This window comes from Neofelis nebulosa, chromosome 14, assembly GCF_028018385.1.
Source record: "Neofelis nebulosa isolate mNeoNeb1 chromosome 14, mNeoNeb1.pri, whole genome shotgun sequence".
NCBI classification, from domain to species: domain Eukaryota; kingdom Metazoa; phylum Chordata; class Mammalia; order Carnivora; family Felidae; genus Neofelis; species Neofelis nebulosa.
The window spans coordinates 74439754-74462638 of NC_080795.1; the positions used below are offsets into that span (position 1 = coordinate 74439754).

The following is a 22885-nucleotide window of genomic DNA, read 5'->3' on the forward strand; positions in this document are numbered from 1 at the left end:
TTAAAAAAAAAACTTAAATTCAAGTTAGTTTACGTACAGTGTAACAATGGCTTCAGGAGTAGAACCCAGGTGATTCCTCTCTTACATATGACACTCAGTGCTCATCCCAGAAAGTGCCCTCCTTAATGTCTGTCGCCCATTTACCCCACCCGCCCCCACCTCTATCAGCCCTCAGTTTGTTCTCTGCATTTAAGAGTCTCTTGTGGTTTGCCTCCCTCTGTCTTTTTATCTTAGGTTTCCTTCCCTTCCCCTATGTTCATCTGCTTTGTTTCTTAAATTCCACATATGAGTGAAATCCTGTGATATCTGTCTTTCTCTGACTGACTGATTTCGCTTAGCATGATACACTCTGGTTCCATCCACGTTGTTGCAAATGGCAAGATTTCATTCTTTTTGATGGCCGAGTAATATTCCACTGTATATATAAACCGCATCTTTATCCATTCATCAGTCGGGGGATATTTGTACTCTTTCCATAGTCTGGCTGCTGTCGATAGTGCTGCTATAAACATTGGGGTGCTTGTGCCCCTTTGAATGAGCATTGTTGTATCCTTGGGATAAATTCCTGGTAGTGCAATTGCTGGGTGGGTAGGGTAGTTCTATTTTTAATTTTTGGGGGAACCTCCATACTCTTCTCCAGAGCGGCTGCACCAGTTTGCATTCCCACCACCAGTGCAAAAGAGATCCCCTTTCTCCGCATCCTCGCCAACATCTGTTGTTTCCTGAGCTTCAACAAATATTTCTCGAGTGCTTTCTATGAGGCAGACACAGCTCTGCACACAAAATGAGCACAAATCTTTGCACTAAAGGGCGTAAGCGGTGGCATGGAGGGGACAAAGCAAACACATACAAAGTCTAGTATGTCAGTAGTGGAGAGTGCGGTGAGGGACAGCCAGGCAGGGCAGGGGACGCCGAGCACGGAGGACGGGCACAGTCTGATGGCAGGGTGACCGTCGGCGAGTCATTTCGCCTGCCCCACCGAGCCCGTCCCGCACCCTGGGGTGACAGTGCAGATGACCTGGGCTGTTGTGAAGACCGGACCCGATTTTGTGGGGAACAAAGCCTTCGAGGGGCCGGAGCACTGAATTGTGAGAGCGTGGTGGGTGTCACCCCCTGACCTCTCGTGTTCAGAGCCACTCCGTCCACTTCCCGGCCGTGGGGCTGGGGTAAGCTACGTGATCCACCTGTTCTGTCCCCATCAGATGGGGTGATGTGACCTCTCGTAGAGGGTTGCCATGAGGATTCATCAGCTAAAACCTATATTCGGATTGTGCCTGCTATTGTAGGACATGTTGAATAAGTGCTGTCTATGGGTCTCCCCTTTCATGGGCCAGAGGACATCTCACCGACCTAAACGGCCTCATATGAAAGTGACTTGAAAGAGGCCAGCAGCGATTCCTTCAGACTGCAGCCTACATCTATCTATCTATCTATCTATCTATCTATCTATCTATCTATCTATCTTTCTTTCTTTCTATCTATCTATCTATCTATCTATCTATCTATCTATCTATCTATCTTATCTTTCTATCTTTCTATCTATGTATCTATCTTTCTATCTCTTTATCTATCTATCTATCTATCTATCTATCTTATATTTCTATCTTTCTATCTATGTATCTATCTTTCTATCTCTTATCTATCTATCTATCTTATATTTCTATCTTTCTATCTATGTATCTATCTTTCTATCTATCTATCTCTTATCTTTCTTTCTATCTATCTATCTGAGAGAGAGAGAGAGAGAACGCATGCTCTTAAGTAAGCTCCTCCCCCAGCATGTGGAGCCCACCTTGGGGCTCGATCTCACGAACGCTGAGATCATGACCCGAGCCGAAGTCAAGAGTCAGATGCTTAACCAACTGGGCCACCCCAGGCACCCCTACATTTTTATTTTTGAAGGGCAGCCTGATGAGTGCCTCTCCACTGTTTAAGGAGCCTCTGTCCTATTTTGGGAGGCACTGTTTGTCACATCAGTAAGAAGGTCTCCTCACGTTGGAGCAAGAATGTGCGTGGGGCTTGTCAGCGGCTGAGCCCACACTGCTGAGGCTTTTCCAGCCTTCACGTTTCTGCTCCCCTCTCTCCTGACTCCAGCCCTTGACTTCTATCAAAGACGCGCCTTTCTCCGGGGAGATGATTCCACGCGAGCATCCGCCCTTCTGCGGCCCGGCCCTTACGTGCCCCAGTGCGACGCGTGGGGACGTTGGGAGCCTGTGCAATGCCACGCCAGGACTGGTGAGCGGATGGACACCGTGAGGGGTGGAGTGACACCCTCCTTTTCATTTAGAGGAAAGGGTTTTGCACTGGGGACAGTGAGCTGCACTCTGGGCCCCTCTGGCAGCTGGTGACAAATCCCTTAGTTTCTCTGGACTTTGGTTTGTGCCATTTGTACGATGGAAGTTGTGACCTGCCAGCCTGAAGGTCAAGTGCGTGGTTGCTGGGGGGATTGGGGTGTGTGATTGTGCACATGGTGGGCAGGGGGGACAGATGGGAACCTGCTGGCCCTGCTGTGAGTGCACAGAAGGAGAGTTTTGCGCGAGACCCCTGGGGGCGAGTCCCCCAGCGCACTTCCTGAACCTCTGACCCGCGGCTCTTTCCCAGGGTACTGCTGGTGTGTGGACAGGAGGGGAGAGTACGTCCCTGCCTCGCTGACTGCCCGCTCCTCCCAGATCCCCCAGTGTAAGTGAAGCCCGAGGAACTGTCCCGCCTGACCCTGTGTATAGTCGCTGTCATGTTTTTTCTAGGCTGGTCCAGCCCGTTGTTGTCACCCCACCTTGGGGATGCTCGTGGGTCAGCCCCCAAGCACCCACAGACCAGCCCCCGAAGGCAGCCAGGCCATGCTTTCCCACATTCCCAAGCCTGGGTGACTCTCATGATCTTGGTCCTTCGTGTTCTGTGCACCTAGCTTCCTAGGTGCAGAGAGTCCCCAGTGACGGTGAAAGAGCCCGGGGTCCCCTTCCTCCCATCTGCTCCCGGGCATTTTCATTCACTCTTGCAGTTTTGACAACTGCCTCACACTTGCCCTACGGACCGGCCTCTCCGCATGTGGGTCTCTGTCCCTGAACCGTGGCCTGATCCTCCTCTGAGGCTCCCTCTGTCTGTGCAGGACACCTCCTTCTACCCTGACTCAAGCTTCTGACCCCCACCCCCCAGGCCCATCTGGGCTCCCCGCTCTCCCACAGCCAGTCTGTTAAGAACTCCCCTCCTCTTCCTCAGGCCCCACCGCCTGTGAGGCATCTCGAACCAGTGGGCTGCTTTCCAGTTGGAAACAGGCTGGGTCCCAGGGAAACCCATCTCCAAAAGACCTGTTCATCCCAACCTGCCTAGAGGTAAGTCTCTGAGGGCACAGGGATGGTTTGAGGAGGGCAGCCAGAGCTTTCTCATGTACACTGGGGATGATTTTTCTAGTTCTCAGTACACTTGTTTTACTTAAAAACTCCTAGGTCGTTCTTTACCCTGACAGACCCTGGCTGTGTGACCTTGGGCAATTTGCTTACCTTCTCTGTGCTCCAGTTTGCTTTATTTTATCCTAAGATTGGGCCACGCTTTTATCCTGCCTAGTGCTAGGATTGTTCGGAGGCCCCAAGGAAATATTTTCCATTTCTTTGCAGAATAATCTGCATGTCTATAGTTGGTGACATACTTACCCTAAAGTCATCCTGGCCACATTGTATGGCCAGTATATCTGTTTCTTCATATAAATGGGAGGCATTAGAATGTTACCTGCTTTACATTGCTGGATGGCTGCAGAACTGATGTAAAAAGCCCCCAAAGGAAGGATTCTTGCTGGAGTCTTAACCACTTACATGCTGAGTGATGGCAATCTCTGCTCGGCCCCTAGAAGTTTCTGAAAGCGAGATGACTACAAATCACTGAGCAAAAGTTTCCTTATTATTATTCTTTATTATTGTTGCTGTTTGGAACTGTGACTATGGACCCCAGTTATTACTGATTTTTGTAGAGAAATTGGCCTCTTTAGCCTTTTATCTTGGCTAACAACCCCTGATTGCTGGAATAGAAGTCTGTTCCATTGTCCTGGGTACCGGCCTCTGTTGGCACAGAGGGTGAGGTGGAGACCACAGTTTCTGACAGAGGGAAAAGTGATTCTGAGCAGGCTGTGATCAGGTGGTCTCCCGGCCTGCCTCCTGTGGAGGCCCCAGGTGCTAGGGAACAGGACCCAAGCCTTCCACAGCCCAAACTGGGTAGCTGTGCCTTTGAACCAAGTCCCTAGGAAAGGTTAAGTTAACGACTAGAATGTTCTCAATTTTTTTATTAATGCCACGCATTTAATTTAATTTAATTAATTAGTTAATTAATTTCATATGAAATTTATTGTTAAATTGGTTTCCATACAACACCCCGGGCTCATCCCAACAGGTGCCCTCCTCAGTATCCATCACCCACCCTCCCCTCCCTCCCACTCCCATCAACCATCAGTTTATTCTCAGTTTTTAAGAGTCTCTATGTTTTGGCTCCCTCCCTCTCTTTTTTTTTTCCTTCCCCTCCCCCATGGTCTTCTGTTAAGTTTCTCAGGATCCACATAAGAGTGAAAACATATGGTATCTGTCTTTCTCTGTAGGACTTATTTCACTCAGCATCACGCTCTCCAGTTTCATCCACGTTGCTACAAACGGCCAGATTTCGTTCTTTCTCATTGCCACGTAGTATTCCACTGTATATGTAAACCACAATTTCTTTATCCGTTCTTCAGTTGATGGACATTTAGGCTCTTTCCACAATTTGGCTATTGTTGAAAGTGCTGCTATAAACATTGGGGCACAAGTGCCCCTCTGCATCAGCACTCCTGTATCCCTTGGGTAAATTCCTAGCAGTGCTACTGCTGGGTCATAGGGTAGATCTATTTTGAATTTTTTGAGGAACCTCCACGCTGTTTTCCAGAGCGGCTGCACCAGTTTGCATTCCCACCAACAGTGCAAGAGGGTTCCCGTTTCTCCACATCCTCGCCAGCATCTAGAGTCTCCTGATTTGTTCATTTTAGCCACTCTGACCGGCGTGAGGTGATATCTCAGTGTGGTTTTGATTTGTATTTCCCTGATGAGGAGCGACGTTGAGCATTTTTTCATGTGCTGTTGGCCATCTGGATGTCTTCTTTAGAGAAGTGTCTATTCATGTTTTCTGCCCATTTCTTCACTGGATATTTGTTTTTCGGGTGTGGAGTTTGGTGAGTTCTTCATAGATTTTGGATACTAGCCCTTTGTCTGATATGTCATTTGCAAATATCTTTTCCCATTCCGTCGGTTGCCTTTTAGTTTTTTTGGTTGTTTCCTTTGCTGTGCAGAAGCTTTTTATCTTCATGAGGTCCCAATAGTTCATTTTTGCTTTTAATTCCTTTGCCTTTGGAGATGTGTCAAGTAAGAAATTTCTGAGGCTGAGGTCAGAGAGGTTTTTTCCTGCTTTCTTCTCTAGGGTTTTGATGGTTTCCTGTCTCGCTAGAAAGTTCTCAATTTGAAGCCTTTGTCCCATAACATTTTCTCAAACCTTTCACTTGGCTTCGAATCTTACCTGTTTGGATTACAAGCCATGTAACCAGGGGCGTATTGTCTGATTTCTCTGGGCCTCTCTGGGTAGAATGGCGACAGCAGGGTCCCTGCCTCCTAGGGACGCAGTGACACCCTGGGAGTGGGGGTGATTTGCACAGAGTGGCCCTTGTGGTCATGTTCCCTGTGAATGTCGAGTGTTATTACTGTCATTTCTTGCCTGTGAACAAGGCACAGCAGAGTATGATGTGAAAAGCAGCCAACAGAAGCTCAGGGAAACAGTGACAGGTAGCTTGGGGCCGCTGGTTTTCTCCAGCACCCCTGCTTCCTCTTAGGGTTTTCCGTTACAGATGTAGGAGATGTAACACTTTCTACCACCAAGAGTTCCTAGAAGGAGTGTGTGTAAACATCAGTCTAGTCCTGCCTCTTTTTTTTTAGCGGGGAAACTGAGGCCCCACTGGCCTTGCTCTGTGTTCCCCAGGTGGTCCCAGGACAGTCTGGGAGAGACGGGCCTGGCCAGAAAGGTGTGGGTAGCTGCCTTCTACTGATCCCCTCGTGGTCTGTTACAGGTGCCAAAGGTTCCCTTCCTTCTAGGGATGCGTGCTGAAAATCATTTCCGGACCTGGGGGGAGCTTGGTTCAGGACAGTGGCTGGGCTTTGGGGCCGGATGGGTTTAGACCCAGCCCGGCCCCACCATTCTCTCCCTATGGGACGTTGCTCTGTCACCTCCTCTCTCTGAGCCTCAGTTTCCCCCACCCGAAAATGAGAACGCTGTGGGCCTGGCCTCATGGGGTTGTGGTAGCCATCAATTAAGGAGCGGATGAAAAGGGTCTGGACCAGGATAGCGTCTTCTCCGCCTCGCCTCTCTCTGTTTGGCGAAACCGTCCCCGGTGGTTTCGGCAAGGGACATTCTGGACATCTGCCCACCGACCCGTGGGCTGCAAAAGCGTCTTCCCTGGGGTGAAGACATGAGCTCGGCTTTGTCTCAGACAGGAGAGTTTGCCAGGCTGCAGGAGTCGGAGGCCGGCGCCTGGTGTGTGGACCCAGCCTCAGGAGCGGGCCTGCCTCTGGCCACCAACAGCAGCGCCCCGTGTGAGTAGCTGCCCCTCCCCCTGCCCCAACCCCGCCATGAGCGCTGGCTCCAGCTCCCCGCTCTGCTGCTTCCAGAGCTGTGGGAGCCTCTGGCCTCCCTGGGCCTCAGTTTTCTCATCTGTAAAATAGGGGCAGTAGGCCCTCGCCTCCGTGGGTTCTTGAGGAAGACACGCGTGGCAGGGAATGGGCTGTGCTTTGTAACCAAGACGTGCAAACCGGCCCTGGTCCCCATTAAAGTGGCGCTGAGGCCACAACCAGCCCCTGCCTCGCCCCTCGCCACCCCCCACCCCGCCTCAGCCCCGCAGCCTGGGTTCCACGCCGAAGTCACCAGGGTGTCCCCCAAGTGCCAATCAATGTGCTCTGCCTCCTCCAGGGTCCTCGGGGCCCAGGCTCCTCCCCGTGGCCCATCGGCCCCTGCGTGTCGGGCTCCCGCTCCTCTCTTTGCTTTTCTTGTCTCGTCATCTCTCGCGCTCAGGACCCCGGTGTTGTAAACTACAGCCAGACTTTTCAAGAAGGCGGACGCTGGCTTCCCCCTGGCCCTTCGCGTGTGTTCTGCTTCAGTCCCCTCCCCACCCCCGCTTCCTACACAGATCACGTGTCCGTCCCTCCAGGACGCCTTCGTGGCCTCCCTTCCAGAGCTGATCGCCGTGCCTTTCTGCGCGTTTCCAAACTGCCCTGCGCATGGCCTGTGGTCCCCCCATCACTGTCAGCCACAATCCCTCCCTCCCTCCCTCCCTAAATCTCCTTAAAGACATGAAGTTCCTGGAGGGCAGAGAGAGCGTGTGCGTGTGTGTGTGTGTGTGTGTGTGTGTGCGCGCTTGTAGGGGAGTCTGGATTTGGGCGGGGTGCCGTCTTTGGCCTGTCCTAGTCCAGCACCCCAGACTCTGGAGGGCCCTGCAGGTGGGTGTCAGAGGTGGCGGTGGGTGGAGGCACCTCTGTGGGCCACGGGCCCATTTGGCTTGTCTTTGTGTCCAGGCCCGAGACTCTGTGACGTGCTCCCGAGTGGAGTCCTCCCCAGGAGAGCCAGCTCGGGCACTACCCCAGCCTGCAGCGCAGAGGACGGACGATCTTCCCCCGTGCGCTGCGACCCGGCCCAGGGCAGCTGCTGGTGTGTCCTCGCCACCGGAGAGGAGGTGCCTGGGACCCGCGAGGCCGGGCGCCAGCCAGCCTGTGAAAGTAAGCTGTGACCCCCGAGGGGCTCCCCTGGGCTGCTGGGTGGGTATGCCACTCATCTCTTCCCTTACCCAGGCTGGGGAGGACTCTCGAGGCACCGGGACAAGGCAGGTGGGAGGGGGAGACGGGGAAGGGCTGGAGGGATGTGGTTTCAGCTGATTCCCATGACGCCAACACTTGTGCCTACGAGTGGATGGGTGTATCCCCCTCTCTAAACAGCACCAGGCTGGGGCGCCGGGGTGGCTCCGTCGGTCAAGCGTCCGTCTTGGGCTCAGGTCGTGATCTCACGGTCCGTGAGTTCGAGCCCCACGTCAGGCTCTGTGCTGGCAGCTCAGAGCCTGGAGTCTGCTTTGGATTCTGTGTCTCCCTCTCTCTCTCTGCCCCTCCCCTGCTCACGCTCTGTCTCTCTCTCTCAAAAATAAATAAACATTACAAAAATATTTGAAAAAATAAGCAGCACCAGGCTAAGGGGAAGTGTGGCCCTTGCCTGCTAGGGTAGCGGTTAGTTTCAAAGGACCTGTGCCCAAGTCCTGGCCCTGTGTCTCTAGACTTCCATGGCTGCCGACTTCACAGGCTTGTTTTGAGGAAGGTAAATTCAGTGTCAATCATGACAGAGTTTCCCAGGCTCTACAATTCGTGGTAGATACCAGACATCACGGGTGTAGGAAGCTTACCCTTGTAATACCCCAAGAGCTGTTTCCTTGCTCTGAAAGGGCTAATTCACGTCCTGAAATTCCCAGTGCAGGCGATGGTGTGTTCTTGTTGATAACAATCATCGTCATCCTCCTCATCAGGACTCACATTAGTGACTATTCGTCTGTCATGTGCCAGTAACTCCTCTAAGCTCTTTCTGTCCCTTAACGCATCTGGATTCACACCATCCTTAGGAGGCAGGCAATATCGCTGTCCCCACCATTTTATGGGTGAGAAAACGGAGTCACAGAGAGGTTAATTAACTCGCTATAGGGCGCTCAATGATCCCACTGAGTGTGTCTGTTCTTTCGTTTACTCGTTCAGCCACTTATTTAACGTACATTCCTGGAGCTTGTGTTCTGGGTGAACAGGGAGGGGCGCCCTCTTTCCTCCCTGGCTCCTTGCAGTGGGGAGACCAGCGTGCACATGATGAGTCTCGAATGACTGACAGCATGGAGGTCCACAGCAGGAGGCCTGAGAGCTCGCTAAGTTCGCCCTGGGGAACCGCAGAAGGTGTAGAAGGCAGGAGATGTTGACTTGATGATGGAGGCTTGAAAAAAAGGAATATTCTAGGCAGCTGGGCAGGCAGAGGGAAGGGCATGGGACGATCAGGGAAGGGGAGACCCGCGAAGGTAGAGCGGCAGGAGGAGAAGAGATGAGAGGAAGGGGGAGGGGAGGAGAGGAGAGGAGAGGGAATGGTGGGTCAGTGGCCCTCAGGGCAGTTGAGAGCCCTGTCCAGCTTCGCTGCAGCTTCTGTGCTGACAGCGGGGACTGGATGGGTTGTGTCTGATCCCGGAGGCGGGGAGCCTGGTGCAGAAGCTTCCATAGGTAGCAGTTTGGGAACCGGTGGCTGACCCTAAAGGAAGGAAGTGCATGGAGATGAAAAGTCGGGACAGGTGATCTGTAGCCCTCGCTGGTCTGTGGCAGAGGGGACGGGACCATCTAAGGTGCTGCCACACGTGTGGCTTGGGACAACTGGGGTTCGTCATGGGTGGAGCTCGGGACACCGAAGCTGGGGGAGACGCGGCCGCAGGCGAGGAGGTCGGGTGTGCTGGCTCTGGGGTGGAGAGGCCCGCTGGCAACTGGATGTCCAGATGGGAAGGAGCTGCGGGGACCCAAGCTGGACACGAAGATGTGGGAGAGGGCGCGCTCAGGAGTCTGTTAAAGCAGGAGGATGGGCTCACCCGAGAGGAGGGCGGGGAGGGAGGGGGCCCAGGGAGGTCAAGGCTGGGAAAGGGCGAAAGGGGAGACGTCAGGCCCCCCTTGTGCGAGTGGCACCCACAGCGGCCCTCTTTCCTTCTAGGCCCCCAGTGCCCGCTACCGTTCAACACGTCGGAAGTGGCTGGTGGAGCGATCCTGTGTGAGCGAGCCGCGGGCCCCGGGGGATCCGCCATCCAGCGGTGCCAGCTGCGATGCCTCCGGGGCTACTGGAGCGCGTTCCCACCGGGGCCCCTGCTATGTGGCCTCGAGGAGGGACGCTGGGTGTCACAGCCGCCCCAGCCCCACGCCTGCCGGCGTGAGTGTCTGCCCTGCACCCTGCTTTCCCCCTGGGGGCTCAGGGCTGAGCACCTGCATTCTCCCCGCCTGAGGGTAGCGTTTCCACAGTGAGCCAGGCGGCATCAGGAACAGGAGAGGGGGCCCCATAAAGTGTTTTCTTTCTTTCTTCTTTTTTTAATGAAAAAACACTCATTTATTTTTGGGAGGACACAAGTGGGAGAGGGGCCGAAACGGGGACAGAGGATCTGCGCTGACAGGCTGACAGCGGAGAGCCCGATGCGGGGCTCAAACTCAGAAACTGCGAGATCACGGAAGTCAGACGTTCAACCGACTGAGCCAGTCAGGTGCCCCAGCATTTTCTTTTAGAAGGAGCAGATGTGTTTCACAGACTCTTAGGGTTACGCTTTCTTTTGGGACAATCTGCTCCTTGGGAGAACTGCCATCATTTCAGGCTTTCCTGGGATGCCTTGGATGTGTATTCAGGAGGTAGGTGTTCCAATGGCCTTATTGGCTACGATGGTGTTGACAAGCTCAGAGCTGTTTGTCTGGACTCTGACTCACTGGCCTCACTCCCGGGTCCATCTGGGGCTCCACACCTAATGCCTGGCAGATCTGGGGATGGACCCTGCTCCGGGGGGGCACCAGTTCTGGTCAGTGTGTGCCTGGGCCCTGTTTGAAGATGGGCAGAGCCCCTTTTCCCTGCTCTCCCACGGAACCTGTTCTTACACCCCCACAGCTGTGAGGCAGCATTGAGCTCTGACTGCCTCTGCCTTGGCTAAGGCTGGCCACAGTTACTCACAGCCCGGCAGAGCAGGGGCGGATGCCGGGACCGGGCACTGGGTCCGCCCAGGGCAATGGGGTGGTGTCTGAGAGAGAGGGAGACCCAGATCCTGGGACGGTCACAAGGTTCTGGCGGGTTCGCAGAGTGTCAAAAGGCAGTATTTCTGGCAAATTTCTGGGATAGAAAATGTTATCCATAAAAAGGTCAGTATGATTTGGACAAATAAGTGGTCTGTCCCCCTGGCTGTGACAAAGTGGCCTAAGCCGAAATTAAGACCAGGCTTGTCAAGACTGGCTGTAGAGCCAGGCACTTGGGAGAAGAGGGGCACGAGCCTCGAGCTCTTACAGTTAAGTGCAGGGCCACCGTGTACGACTGTGCAGGTTGTGCACTGAGCAACCTTAGAGTGCGTCTCTCATACAGTCTGTGGGGTCTCCTCTTAATTGGCAACATCGTATGCGGTGGCCCTGCTGGAATGCAAGGTAATGTGGCAGGCTTCCCAAGAAGAATGTCCAGCCCCCCCACCCCCACGCCCCAGAATGTCAACAGCCTTGTTTAGAGGCCGAGGCCAGACTGAGCTCGCTGGGAGGGTGCGTGCTCAGTAATTTCAGAGAGAAACCACCGTGCCGGGAAGGGAGCCGTGCAAGCTGGGAGTGCTTGTGCGTTCCGAGCTAAACGAAGAAGGGCTCCTTTTGCAGAGGCAAAACCAAAGAGGAGAGTCTCACGGGTCTGCTGTCCGCGTCTGCTGACCTCTGGCGCTTGCCTGCAGGGCCCCAGCTGTGGCAGACCGTCCAGACCCGAGCGCGGGTCCTGCTCCGGCTCCCGCCAGGCAAGATGTGCAGCGCCGACTACGCGGGCTTGCTGCCGGCTTTCCGGGTCTTCATATCAGATGAGCTCGTGGCCCGGGGCTTCTGCCAGATCCAGGTGTGTGCCTGGCCTCCCGTGCGGGCGGGGGCTCGGACTGGGCTCGGGGTCACCGTGTCCGGGAGCCTCGGGGCTCAAGGGAACCTAGGGTCCCGCTCCCACTCATTCTACCGATAGGCAAACCGAGGTTCACCCCGAGTGAGACCTTTGGCCAAGGCTAATTCCGTAGCGGCAGGGATGGAATCCGCACTCATTACCGGCGCTCCTTTCTGCATAAAGGTGACAAACCAAACGTGTGGCGAGCCCCGTGCGCTGTTGGCACGGGCCAGCAATGCTCGCGGGGATCCTATTACTGTTCCTGTTTTGTGGATGAGGGGGCTGAAGCCTGGAGAGTTAACGTAATTGTCCAGAGTGACACAGTTGGGGATGATGGAGCCGGGCAGATGACCTGGGGACAGAGCTGTGAACGCCCGTGCAGTCCTACCAGCACCTGCGGAGGAAGAGTCCGGGAACGGGGTGCGGGAAGGCTGAAACGCCAGGATGCGCACCCTGAACCACTGTGCCGGACGTGTCTTGACCAAACCTGCCGGAAGGCATTATGGATTCCCCCTGGAAGGAAGATGCTGCCTACCAGAGTCTCTAGCTGTGTAATAGGCAAAGGCTTCTGTGATTTGAAGTCACAAGTATCCACAGAGGGAGTCTTTAAAAGTCACTCAATTAGGGGCGCCTGGGTGGCTGAGTCGGTTGAGCGACTGACTTCGGCTCAGGTCACGATCTCACGGTCCGTGAGTTCGAGCCCCGCGTCGGGCTCTGTGCCAACAGCCTGGAGCCTGCCTTGCATTCTGGGTCTCTCTCTCTCTCTCTCTCTCTCTCTCTGCTCCTCCCCTGCTCATGCTCTGTCTCTCTCTGTCTCAGAAGTAAATAAACATTAAAAAAATAAATAAATAAAAGTCACTCAGTTAAATAAGTGACTCGTTCTGCTCCAAGCTCGTTAGCTCAGAGAGCAACGCAGTTTTAACACCTCATGCTAAGAATTTTGCAGAACGTACATTTTCACGAAAACAGATACAGATAGTCGTGATTCTAAAACAAACAGAAACATACTTTGCCCCCTTTTATTCAAAGAAATGTACTTGGCAACAATGGCAGTGACAGCTATTCATTGTTGAGCCTGACTGTGTCCCTGGAACCATGCTAGAAATTGTGCATTTCTTGTTTCTAAGTACGTCAGCACCCTGCTCAGTGGGCCTTAGTGGCCCTTGATCTCTAAGTGTATTAACTAAAGCGCACTGAGGGTACGTGAGTTGCCCAAGTTGGATAGCTAATCCAGGTCTGTTTAGACTCTTTCGTTGCACCAAGTTCTTTCTTTCCTTCTTTCCTCCTTCCATGTAACAAATGTTTCAGTGCCTATTACAGGCTGGGCATGATTGTAGGCCCTGAGGATTGTCAAAGACGAACAAAGCCAAACGCTAGTTCAAGTGGTCGGGACGGATTTTAATCAGTAATACACTAATGCAACAGGGAAAAAAGAATCCGGCATGAACCGGGATGAACTTTGACTTGTGCGGAGGTGACTGGACCCTCATGGTTCTCAGAGGGAAAGGGGGTTAATGGTGCCTTTTGCCCCCTCGGGTGGGTTGAAGGGAGGTTGGAAGGAAGTAGCATCCGCCACGTTCTGGCGCCTGGTGTGGGCTCAGCGAAGCTGCCTCCCGACTCCGCGTTCTGGAACTAAAGGTATCTGTCTCCATGCAGGCAAAGGCTTTTGGGAGCCCCGTTTCCATTCCCGTCTGCGATGGTTCCACGGTGCAGGTGGAATGTGTGAGTGGCGAGCGTTTAGGAGTGAATGTCACGTGGAAATTGCGGCTCCAGGACGTTCCCCCAGCCTCTCTTCCTGATGTGCGTGACATCGGTATGTTTTCCTGTGCTTCTGCCTTGATGGCATGCGGCCTCTCTGAGACTCAGTTTCTCCATCTGTCACATGCCAGTGGAGCCTGTAATGCCTTCCTACGAGGATCTAGTGAGAGAATGATGTACTTGGCCCTTGGAGGCGCCAGTGATTAAAAAGTACATAAGGGGCGCCTGGGTGGCTCAGTCGGTGAAGCGTCCGACTTTGGCTCATGTCACGATCTCGCGGTCCGTGAGTTCAAGCCCCCCCGTGTCGGGCTCTGTGCTGACAGCTCAGAGCCTGGAGCCTGTTTCGGATTCTGTGTCTCCCTCTCTCTCTGACCCTCCCCTGTTCATGCTCTCTCTCTCTGTCTCAAAAATAAATAAACGTTAAAAAAAATTTAAAAAAAACCATAAAAATGAACGATGTTCTGTTAGTGGCTTACTACAGTTAAATAATATCACCTGAGTATACTTATGTGGACACTTTTAAATTCTTCTCTTGAGTTTCTGGGCACCGACGGGGAGACAGGGGTGAAGCAGGGAAGAGGAGGAGGGTGACAGTCTGTATTGGTTTATAATCTATGTTCTGCGCACTTGTAATTCTAAAACATCTCAGACCAGTGACACTATTTAAACCCATTATTATACTGTGTAAAGTGGGGCAGGTGTGTGGATGGATTGAGAGAGCAAAAGGATCCAAGGAGTGGACTTTGTGATGGTGCTGGGAGCCAGTGTAGACAGAATCCATATCGCCGACCGGAGAGTGGGGAGCCCCCACCCCTGCTCTCCTACCATCCGGTCCAGTGGCCAAACGCCCAAGGTCAGGACTGGCTGCAGCCTGACCTCTGTGCTACCGGGGGGGACTGGGGGTCCCTTTTCATCTTCTTCTGGAAAGACCCTGGGCAATTCAAGTATGTCTGAAGCTGCCAAGAGAGCAGATGCTTATTCCTGGCGTCCATGCTGATGACTGTGGTTTCGGGCCCTGGGTGGGCTTTACAGGAGCCTGCCGGAGCATGGATGTTCATGGCGTGCAGGGATCCGTCCCAGCTGCAGATGTCGTGCTCATCTGGTTTCTTCCTAGGAAATACTTAGGGGTCAACAGCGGGAGGCCGCTTTGGCGTTTAACTAACCACTGCCTCCCGGAGGCTCCGGCTTCTCTTTGAGCGTCCCCATCATACACATCCTCCCTCATAGTCGTCAGCAACTGCAAGAGAAGCATTGCCAGCCCCACTTTGCAGATGGGGAGACCGAGGCTCAGAGACGGAGGCTTGCCACAGGTTAAGACAGCCGCGTATCTACGTGGTGCGCCTGAAATTCGTGACTGAAGACACGATAGCTCGTACCAGTGGGGATCATACTGACGCCACAGAAATGGCAGGATCTAGAGACCTGGGTTAAAGTCTCAGTAGTGCTTCTGACTGAATTTGGGCCTGTCTGTCCCCTTCTGTGGGCCTCGATGTCTCCCCCTGTAAAATGAGAAACCCGGCAATGCTTACATCCCCTTTCCCTGTGGACATTCTGGGTGGCTCTGCCCCTTGACCCCCCCCCCCCCCCCCCGCCGGGCCTTGCAGAGAACAATGTGACATTCCTGCCTCATCGTGTGTCTTACAGAGGAGGCCTTAGTCGGCAAGGATCTCATCGGACGCTTTGCGGATCTGATCCAAAGTGGAGAGTTCCAGCTTTATCTGGATTCCAAGACATTCCCAGCAGACCCCTCCATCTACTTCCTCCAGGGAGACGGCTTCGGCACCTCTCCCAGGACATGGTTTGGGTGCCTGGAAGGATTCCACCAAGTCTTGGCCACCGGCAGTGCCCCTCGGGACCCACCGGGGTGTGGTAGGTCCTTGCCCAGCCCTGGGACTGCTGTTTTCGGACACGCGAGGCTATGAAAAGGGCCACCAGGGCACTAGAGGCGGTCCCTCCGCACCTAGAGAGCGGAGAATCATCCGTTTAGCCACTCGGCAGGTCTCCTGGTAACCCGCCCGCCGTGCGTGGGCACGGAGTCATTACCGTTAGGTAGTAGCTGAAACCGGAGGCATGGGTGGCATGGCAGAAGGAACCCCTGATGTTGAGGTGACCCTTCTTCTTCATTCTTGACCCGCTTGGACTTTGGGGTGCGGGCCCCACTGTCTTTGTGGAGAAGGTTGACGTCCACCCTGTGCGCCCCCCAACATCTCTTAGTCTCGTTATGGCACCGTGTCACTCACCATCGGATCCGAGTGGCCACTGATCAGCCCAGGGCTTTACCACCCAGGGGCGGTGGTTTCTGACAGAGGTTTACTGGGGTTGCCGTCCTGGCCTTTACCCCAAGTAGCTTTGGAAGTGGTTTTTTTTCGAGAACGCAGCTGCACATTCCTTGAACGGGAGCTGCACGGGTTTCCTGTCGCTACCGCGACAAATCGTCGCAAACTCCGTGCCTTGAAACGGCACACATTTATTACCATACGGTTCCGCAGGTTTGAATTCCTCTTCGGGTCTCCCTGGGCTAAAACCAAGAAGTCAGCAAGGCTGCCTTCCTACCAGAGGGAAGCTGTTACCTTGACTTTTCCAGCTTCTAGACGTGACGTTGCCCATATTTCTTCCTTCATCCCCAAAGCGAGAGTACCATAGTAGCTCTCTGGACGCGCTTCAAATCACACCTCCTTGGACTCCCATCTGTCCCTTCTGGGGACCCTGTGGTCACACACAACTGGGCAATCCAGGGCACCCTCCCTATATTAGGGTCAGCCAGTTAGCAACCTTGATTCCATCTGTGGCCTCAGTTTCCCTCTGCCGTGTAGCCTAACGTGTTTGCGGCGCCCACGGATCAGGATGTGGCTGTCTTTTGGGCCTCCTACTTCCAAGGGCTCGCAACGAGAAGTCTTCCTCCTACGTGGCACGAGACAGAGAGGCATTGTCGCGGAGCTGAAGAAGCAAGGGGAGATGTTTCTTGGTTATTTATTTTTCCGTTATTTATATTGGTTCCAACACAAGAACTACATGACCTTTCCTTTTGCGAAGCCCATGCCAAGCTCTAAAGTCCACGTTGGATTTAGGTTGCAGCTAATTCTTTTTTTTTTTTTTTTTAATTTACTTATTTATTTTGAGAGGGGGGCGAGGAAGGAGAGAATGAGTAGGGAAGGGGCAGAGAGAGAGCGTGAGAGAGAGAATCCCAAGCAGTGACAGTGCAGGCTTGATCTCACAAACCATGAGATCATGATCTGAGCCGAAATCAAGGGTCAGACGCTCAACCGACTGAGCCGCCCAGATGCCCCGAGATGCAGCTAAATCTTAACACGGAAGCCAGAAACGCACCCGGTTCACTCACTGCTGATATTTACAGAGGGTTTTGTAGTTTACGAGGCACTTTCACAGCTATTTACTGCTCACAGTGGCCCCCAGTGACCGGCCATTCCGCCATTTGACAGATGAAGGGGTTGAGGCTCAGACGAAAGGGGATACAGCATCTCTAGGGTCCAGGGCAGGGCCGACTCAAAGGAGGGACTCGGGTTCGTGGAACCAGTTGGCTGTGCCTGAGTAACCCAAGGTCCTCTGGGGCCAGAACCCCCGCTCTTCCTGCCTCACAGAGCTGCCCAAACAGAAAGGATGAGAAGTAGGAGCAGGGGTGGAAGGTGCCCCCTGCCAGGGTGGGTGAAGCAGGGTCACAGTGACTGAGGCATTCAGAACACCCACCACTGTGTTCTTGGACTGACCGTGAAGAACCCGGCATCTACTGCCAAGGGCATGCGTGTGTGGGAGGGCTGTGTATGGAGGAGCAGGGGCAGGGGTCTGATTTTATGGTCACCCAGGTAGTGCTGGGAAGGGGGTCTGGGAACCCCATTTGGGTGCACATCCTGGAGCGTGGAGCCCAGGGGTGGAGGGACAGGACATGGGACAGATGCTGGTCAGGGGCCAGGTCACAGGGCTGTAGTGACTGGCTCTGCCTTTACATTCCCTCCCAGGGCCCATTCCCTGCATGTAACAGAAAGCGCTGGTCCAGAAATAGGATCGTAAGTTTCCTTCTAGGGAACTCTATTGATTATTAGATTATTACTTCCTGCCTGACAGGATGGGTAGCCCAGCTCCACTGGGAGGAAGGAGGGGAAGCTGAGTTCAGAGCTCAACAGTCTTGTCTGAAGGATGTCAACCAGTGGGGGCCACAACTCAGGGTGGCTTCAGAGAGACTGGGAACCACAGGGTGGCCTGGAAATTCGACTGAATGACAGGTTCTTCTGGGCTCCATTTGCTGCAAGACAGGAGTTGGCCAGTTTCTTCCATAAAGGGCCGGAATGCAAGTATTTTAGGCTTCGCAGACCCTGTGGCTTTTGTCTCGATGACTTAACTCATCCACTGTAGGGAGAAAAGCATGGCTGTATTCCTTTTTTAATTATTTTTTATTAAAAAATTTTTTTTAATGTTTTTATTTATTTTTGAGAGAGAGCAAGACAGAGTGCAAGCAGGGGAGGGACAGAGAGAGGGGGAGACCCAGAATCTGAAGCAGGCTCTGGGCTCTGAGCTGTCAGCACAGAGGCTGATAATGGGGTTCGAACTCATGAGCCACGACATCATGACCTGAGCCGAAGTTGGACGCTCATCCGACTGAGTCACCCAGGCACCCCGCGTGGCTGTATTCTAATAAAACTTTATTCGCTAAGCAGAAAGGTGAGCTGAATTTGGCCCACGGGCTACAGGTTGCCAATCCTAACTCTAGATAAACCTACATTCTGTTTCTCAGCCGCTGTAGCTTTCCGTGACTCAGAAGAATTGTCGATCATGCCATGCAGCCCTGCCTCCTTACTCCAAATAGTTAGAAAGGTCTGGAATGGAATTCATGAAAATCCAGCCCTGGGAGCCCTGGATTTTCTCCCGTGCTGATGATAATATCTATTTGTTATTGAACTTCTAATACGTGCTGGGGCCTCATTGGGTTTCTCCGGTCTAGAGGGCCAGGTATTATCAATCCCATTGTCTGGATGAGGCAGCCAGCCGCATAGAGTTAGGAGTATTGGGAGACTGCTCTTTGACGTCAGGGGGAGCTGGGTTCGAGTCCTTGCTCTGACACTTTCCCTGCGTGGGTTCTTGAGACATCACTTACCCTCACGAGGCATCCTCTGAAGAAGAGGGATGATAACACCTGTTTCCTGGGGGTTGTGGTTTGCCTGGCATGATACAGTCAGTGCACCTCTTCCTACCTGGTGACCTCTCAACGAATGGCCTTTTTCGTTGACCACACTGGGATCTGAACCCAGCTCTCCCGATTCCCGATTCTTTGTCCCCTGCCTCACACGGCTCTCTTCTCAACAAGGGGGTTCTTTGTGAAATCATGCCCTTGGGTCCTTGCAGCTCCTCTAACTGGCCCTTTCTCCTTCTGAAGCACATCTGGGACACAGCTGTGGGGCTACAAGCAGAGCATTGTCCTGGGGAGACGAAGCAGGGTTTCTGTGTATCGTTTCCGGGGGCGGCTAATCTGCATGATCCCCTCGGAGGGCAGTGACGGGGGGCCGGTGGGGGCTGGGGGTGGGGAACATCCACGTCCTGTAACTCACGCAGCCCTGGCGGCTCTTACCCCGGAAACAAATCCTGCAGAGGAGGCCCGGGCTCTGTTTGCAGCTTCGACGGGGTCAGTTATGTCCACCCTCTTGCCTCAAGGCCAACCACGTGGCTTCCCTTCAGAATTACCTGCTGGCGGCTTCCATACCCGTTTGGTCCAGTAAGGGGAATCTCAGAGAAATTGTCCGGGTTTTCCGTTCTCCATTCTGGACCACATTAACTTTCATTCACTACAAGTCCTTCGAACGGAGCTCCTTCTCTACGGGTGTTTTTTTCCCCCGAAGTAACATGTTACGTCTTGTTTCCTTCCTCTTCCCTTCTTCCCTCTTCCTGCCTTCTTCCCATCTATGGTGTCCATCCATCGAAGCTTTCAAAGCATACCTAGGTGTTAAGCCCCAGGTTTCGTAGTCGTGGAAGCAAAGGCCAGAACTCCACTCTCAAAGAACTGACAGTCTAGGTGGGGAGAGAGAAATGAAAAGCCAGCCAGGTGTCAGTGACAAAGGCTTCTCCATCCCTGTCCGGGCAGGTCAGGGAAGGCTCACTGGGATGCCAGGTGCGTCGGAATCGCTGCTCAGGGAAGAGCAGGCAAGGAGTGGGGTGTGCACGCGTCTGTGTGTGCGTGCCTTTGTGCGTGTGCGTGCCTGTGTGCTGAGGGTGCTACAACGCGGAAGGGCATTCCGGAAGTGGAGATTAGCGCAAGGAGTCACGAAGCTGTGGCCGAATGATGACAGAGCCGGTGGTCTGTATGGCTGGAGAGTGGGGTGTGTGAGGATATGGCGGCTCTCAGAGAGATAGGCAGGAGCCAGGGAGGGAGAGGCCTGGGGCCAGCCAGGGGTGGCCTGCTGGGGGTGCCGGGGGAGAATTCCAGGCCGGAGAGTGACAGGGCCAGGTGCGGGGTGGAGCGGAGCGGGCTGAGGGCGTGAAGGGCTGTTACACTTCCTCGCGGATACTTTTCGTCAGCAGAGGCATGGCTGTCATGGTTGGGGGCCCATGGGGACAGGGTGATTGGAGGGATGGCCTGACCCGGAAGCTTGGTGAAGCCCTCGAATTCCAATAGGCCAAACTGTCTCATCTTATGAAGGAGGGCACCGAGACCAAAGGAGTTTCTGACGATTTCGCGGAGGGAGTTAATTGAAAGATGGGTGCCAACTTATTGCTGTGGACGGAGGGGTCTTGGAGAGCCCACGCCTGCCGGGGGAGGGGGGAGGCTATCGAGCCTCACTCTGACCTGAGCACGGCGTTCCCGTGGGTGGAAAGGCTTTGACGGCACAGGCAGAGAGAAGCAGGACGCGGGTTCCTCGAGCATCGTCGTGAGGCCTGCAAGTGGCTGAGCTTACAATGAAAGTGAGTCCCCGCTCTCTCCTTCTGCCCCCCACCTACCCCTCGGGTTTGGAGGCACGGCAGCTGGAACCGGTGGAAGAGGCTTTGCTTTCCCTTAGTGATGAATCTGGAGACCACTTGAAAAAATAGTCCGCGTCCTCGGCTTAAAATACTCGAGATGATCAGGGACCTGACTCATACGAGTAATGAAACCCCACTGTCTGGGGGAGGGGGTTAATTGCTCAGGGGCAGACCGGAAAACACATCGTTCGGTTTCCAAGATGTGCCCCGAGTTTCTGATTTAGTCAGACGTGCCGGGCGTGTGTGTGTGTGTAAGAGATGGCGGTTGAGTCAACATTGGCTCCAAGTCCCACACGTCGGCGCTCACTTTTTTTGTCTAGGGAAGGTGCTCGAACTGGCGGATGGAGAGAAGGCTTTGGTTTTTAGGGAATGGGGCTCAAATGCCACCTCTTTCACCTTATCGCCCGGCCCACCTTGACCTTGAGCTTCAGTTTTTTCCAGTCTAGAAAGAGGAGGGTACCTTTCTTAGAGGATCGTGACACCATGCTTGGTGTGACCTGTAATTTTCCTTCCCCACAGCCCTTTGCATGAAGCATGCCAGGGAGTCATGCATGAATGTCCCAAGGCTCAGCTTCCTCATCTGCGACATGAGGGTAAAACACCGACTCACGGGTGTGCTGTGGTTATGGCCATGAAGCCCACAGCAGAGTGCCGGGCCCAGAGAAGGGGTCCCAAGAGCAGACAGGCTTCCGGCTCTCGCCTTCACTGGGTAACAGCTCGCTTCTTCTGGAAGTCATTTGGCAAACTCTTGGGAACACAGCCCAGAACCGAGAAAGAAAGCAAAAGGAACCTCTTTTCTCCCCACCCCTTCTCTGAGCCATCAGTATCAGTGTGGCCAAATTTATGCATTTTCCTAAGCTAGAGCTCCCGGACCCTAACAACTCTTGGGAGATATGTGTCTCTCTAGTTGGGGTTTCTGGTTCCTCAGCCCAGATCGTAGTAGAGGAACAGATGAGAAAGGACTAGAAATGTGAGAATCAGAGGGGGCAGAAAGCACTGAGAATCTGCAGATTAACAGGGTAGCACAGGGAGGCGAGGAACAAGGCCAGTGAGGCCTCCAGGGGGCGTGATGTACAGAGGCCTCCCTCTCAGGGTCATACTTGGTATTTCTGAGTAAATCAGAAACCCCACAACCCGACAGCGAGGGCCTCCGTGAATCCTGTGCCCTGGGTGTCTCACCTCACCGTGGTCCCAGATCTGAGCAACGCCATTGATGACCAACCGGCAGGGAGAGGCCGCATGAGTCGAATGAGAGGGTGCTGAATTGTTGAAATTGCCCTGTTTGGACAGCGTGGATACTGAGGCTGGCCGATGTCAAGGAAGGACTCCCTCAAGTATAAAAATAATGATGGGTGGGAGAGTGGGGGAGATTGTTGATGGGGATCAAGGAGCGCACATGCCATGATGAGCCCCAGGTGACGCAGGGACGTGCTGAATCACCAGATCGTACATCTGCAACTAATATAACACTGTAGGTGAACTCACTGGAATTAAAAATGAAAAACAAAATAGCGACCATTTGTTGAGTGTATATGAGTCTGGCATTATGATCATCACTACGTTCCGACGGGATCGTATTATTAGTACCTTTCCGGGAAGTCCATAGTCATTCAGGTATCGCGGGGAGAGGGACCTGAGCCAATCCTTCTAACCCCCAAGCTTGCACCCCAGGCTGCGCCCCACCATGCCCTCCAGTTGGGGCAGCATTCCCATGGCAACTGAGCCATGGACCCTCATCTTTCAAGTTGTTCCCAAACCTCGTCTCATGCCAGTCTTCCCTTTGTCTGCTAAGCTCTAGCCTAGTAGCTGGCTTTGTCTGGCTGTTTTCGTTCTGTTCCTTGACTAATCCGAACTCACTCCTGCCTCAGGACTTTTGCACTTGCTGTCATCTCTGCTTTGAATGCTCTTTGGCTCTTTGCCCAGGGTGCTCCCCATCGTTTGGTGTCAAGCATCACCTCTCAGAGGGCCTTCCTCACTGACGTACACTCCTCTTCTGCCTCGCTTTACCCGCATTTGAAGTTCTTGCCGGACAGCCTCTTATCCTACTAGCCCGTCAGCTCCTGAAGGGCCGGAGCCTTGTCTACCCTTCCCACAGCTTACCCTTGACTCTGAGAGTCTGACACATTGCAGATTCTCACTGGGCACTTGTTCAGTGAGTGAGCTTTTGTCTTGCTGCTGGGATTTCACATGGCCTGTGTGTTCCGAGGTGACACCTGTAAAGCCAGAATCTCTTCTTTGTTTTCTTAAAAAGTTTTTTAACGTTTTAATTTTATTTTTGAGAGACAGAGTGTCAGTGCGGCAGGGGCAGAGAGAGAGGGAGACAGAATCTGAAGCAGGATCCAAGCTCTGAGCTGTCGGCACAGAGCCCGACGCGGGGCTCAAACTTGTCAATTGCAAGATCATGACCTGAGCCAAAGTCAGACGCTCAACCGACTGAGCCACCCAGGCGTCCCCAGAATCTTTTCTTTAACAT

At 53.6% G+C, this 22885-nt stretch overlaps 1 protein-coding gene across 1 annotated transcript in view; it reads left to right on the forward strand.

Annotated features, from left to right (window-relative positions):
* Nucleotides 1-22885, forward strand: part of TG (thyroglobulin) — a 253848-nt gene that overhangs the window by 26818 nt on the left and 204145 nt on the right. Inside the window, exons 12-20 of the mRNA XM_058699138.1 lie at nt 2095-2235; nt 2602-2679; nt 3217-3329; nt 6488-6590; nt 7566-7766; nt 9760-9972; nt 11501-11655; nt 13348-13504; nt 15094-15318. Coding sequence (XP_058555121.1) covers nt 2095-2235; nt 2602-2679; nt 3217-3329; nt 6488-6590; nt 7566-7766; nt 9760-9972; nt 11501-11655; nt 13348-13504; nt 15094-15318 — 1386 coding nt within the window. The remainder of the gene's footprint in view (nt 1-2094; nt 2236-2601; nt 2680-3216; nt 3330-6487; nt 6591-7565; nt 7767-9759; nt 9973-11500; nt 11656-13347; nt 13505-15093; nt 15319-22885) is intronic.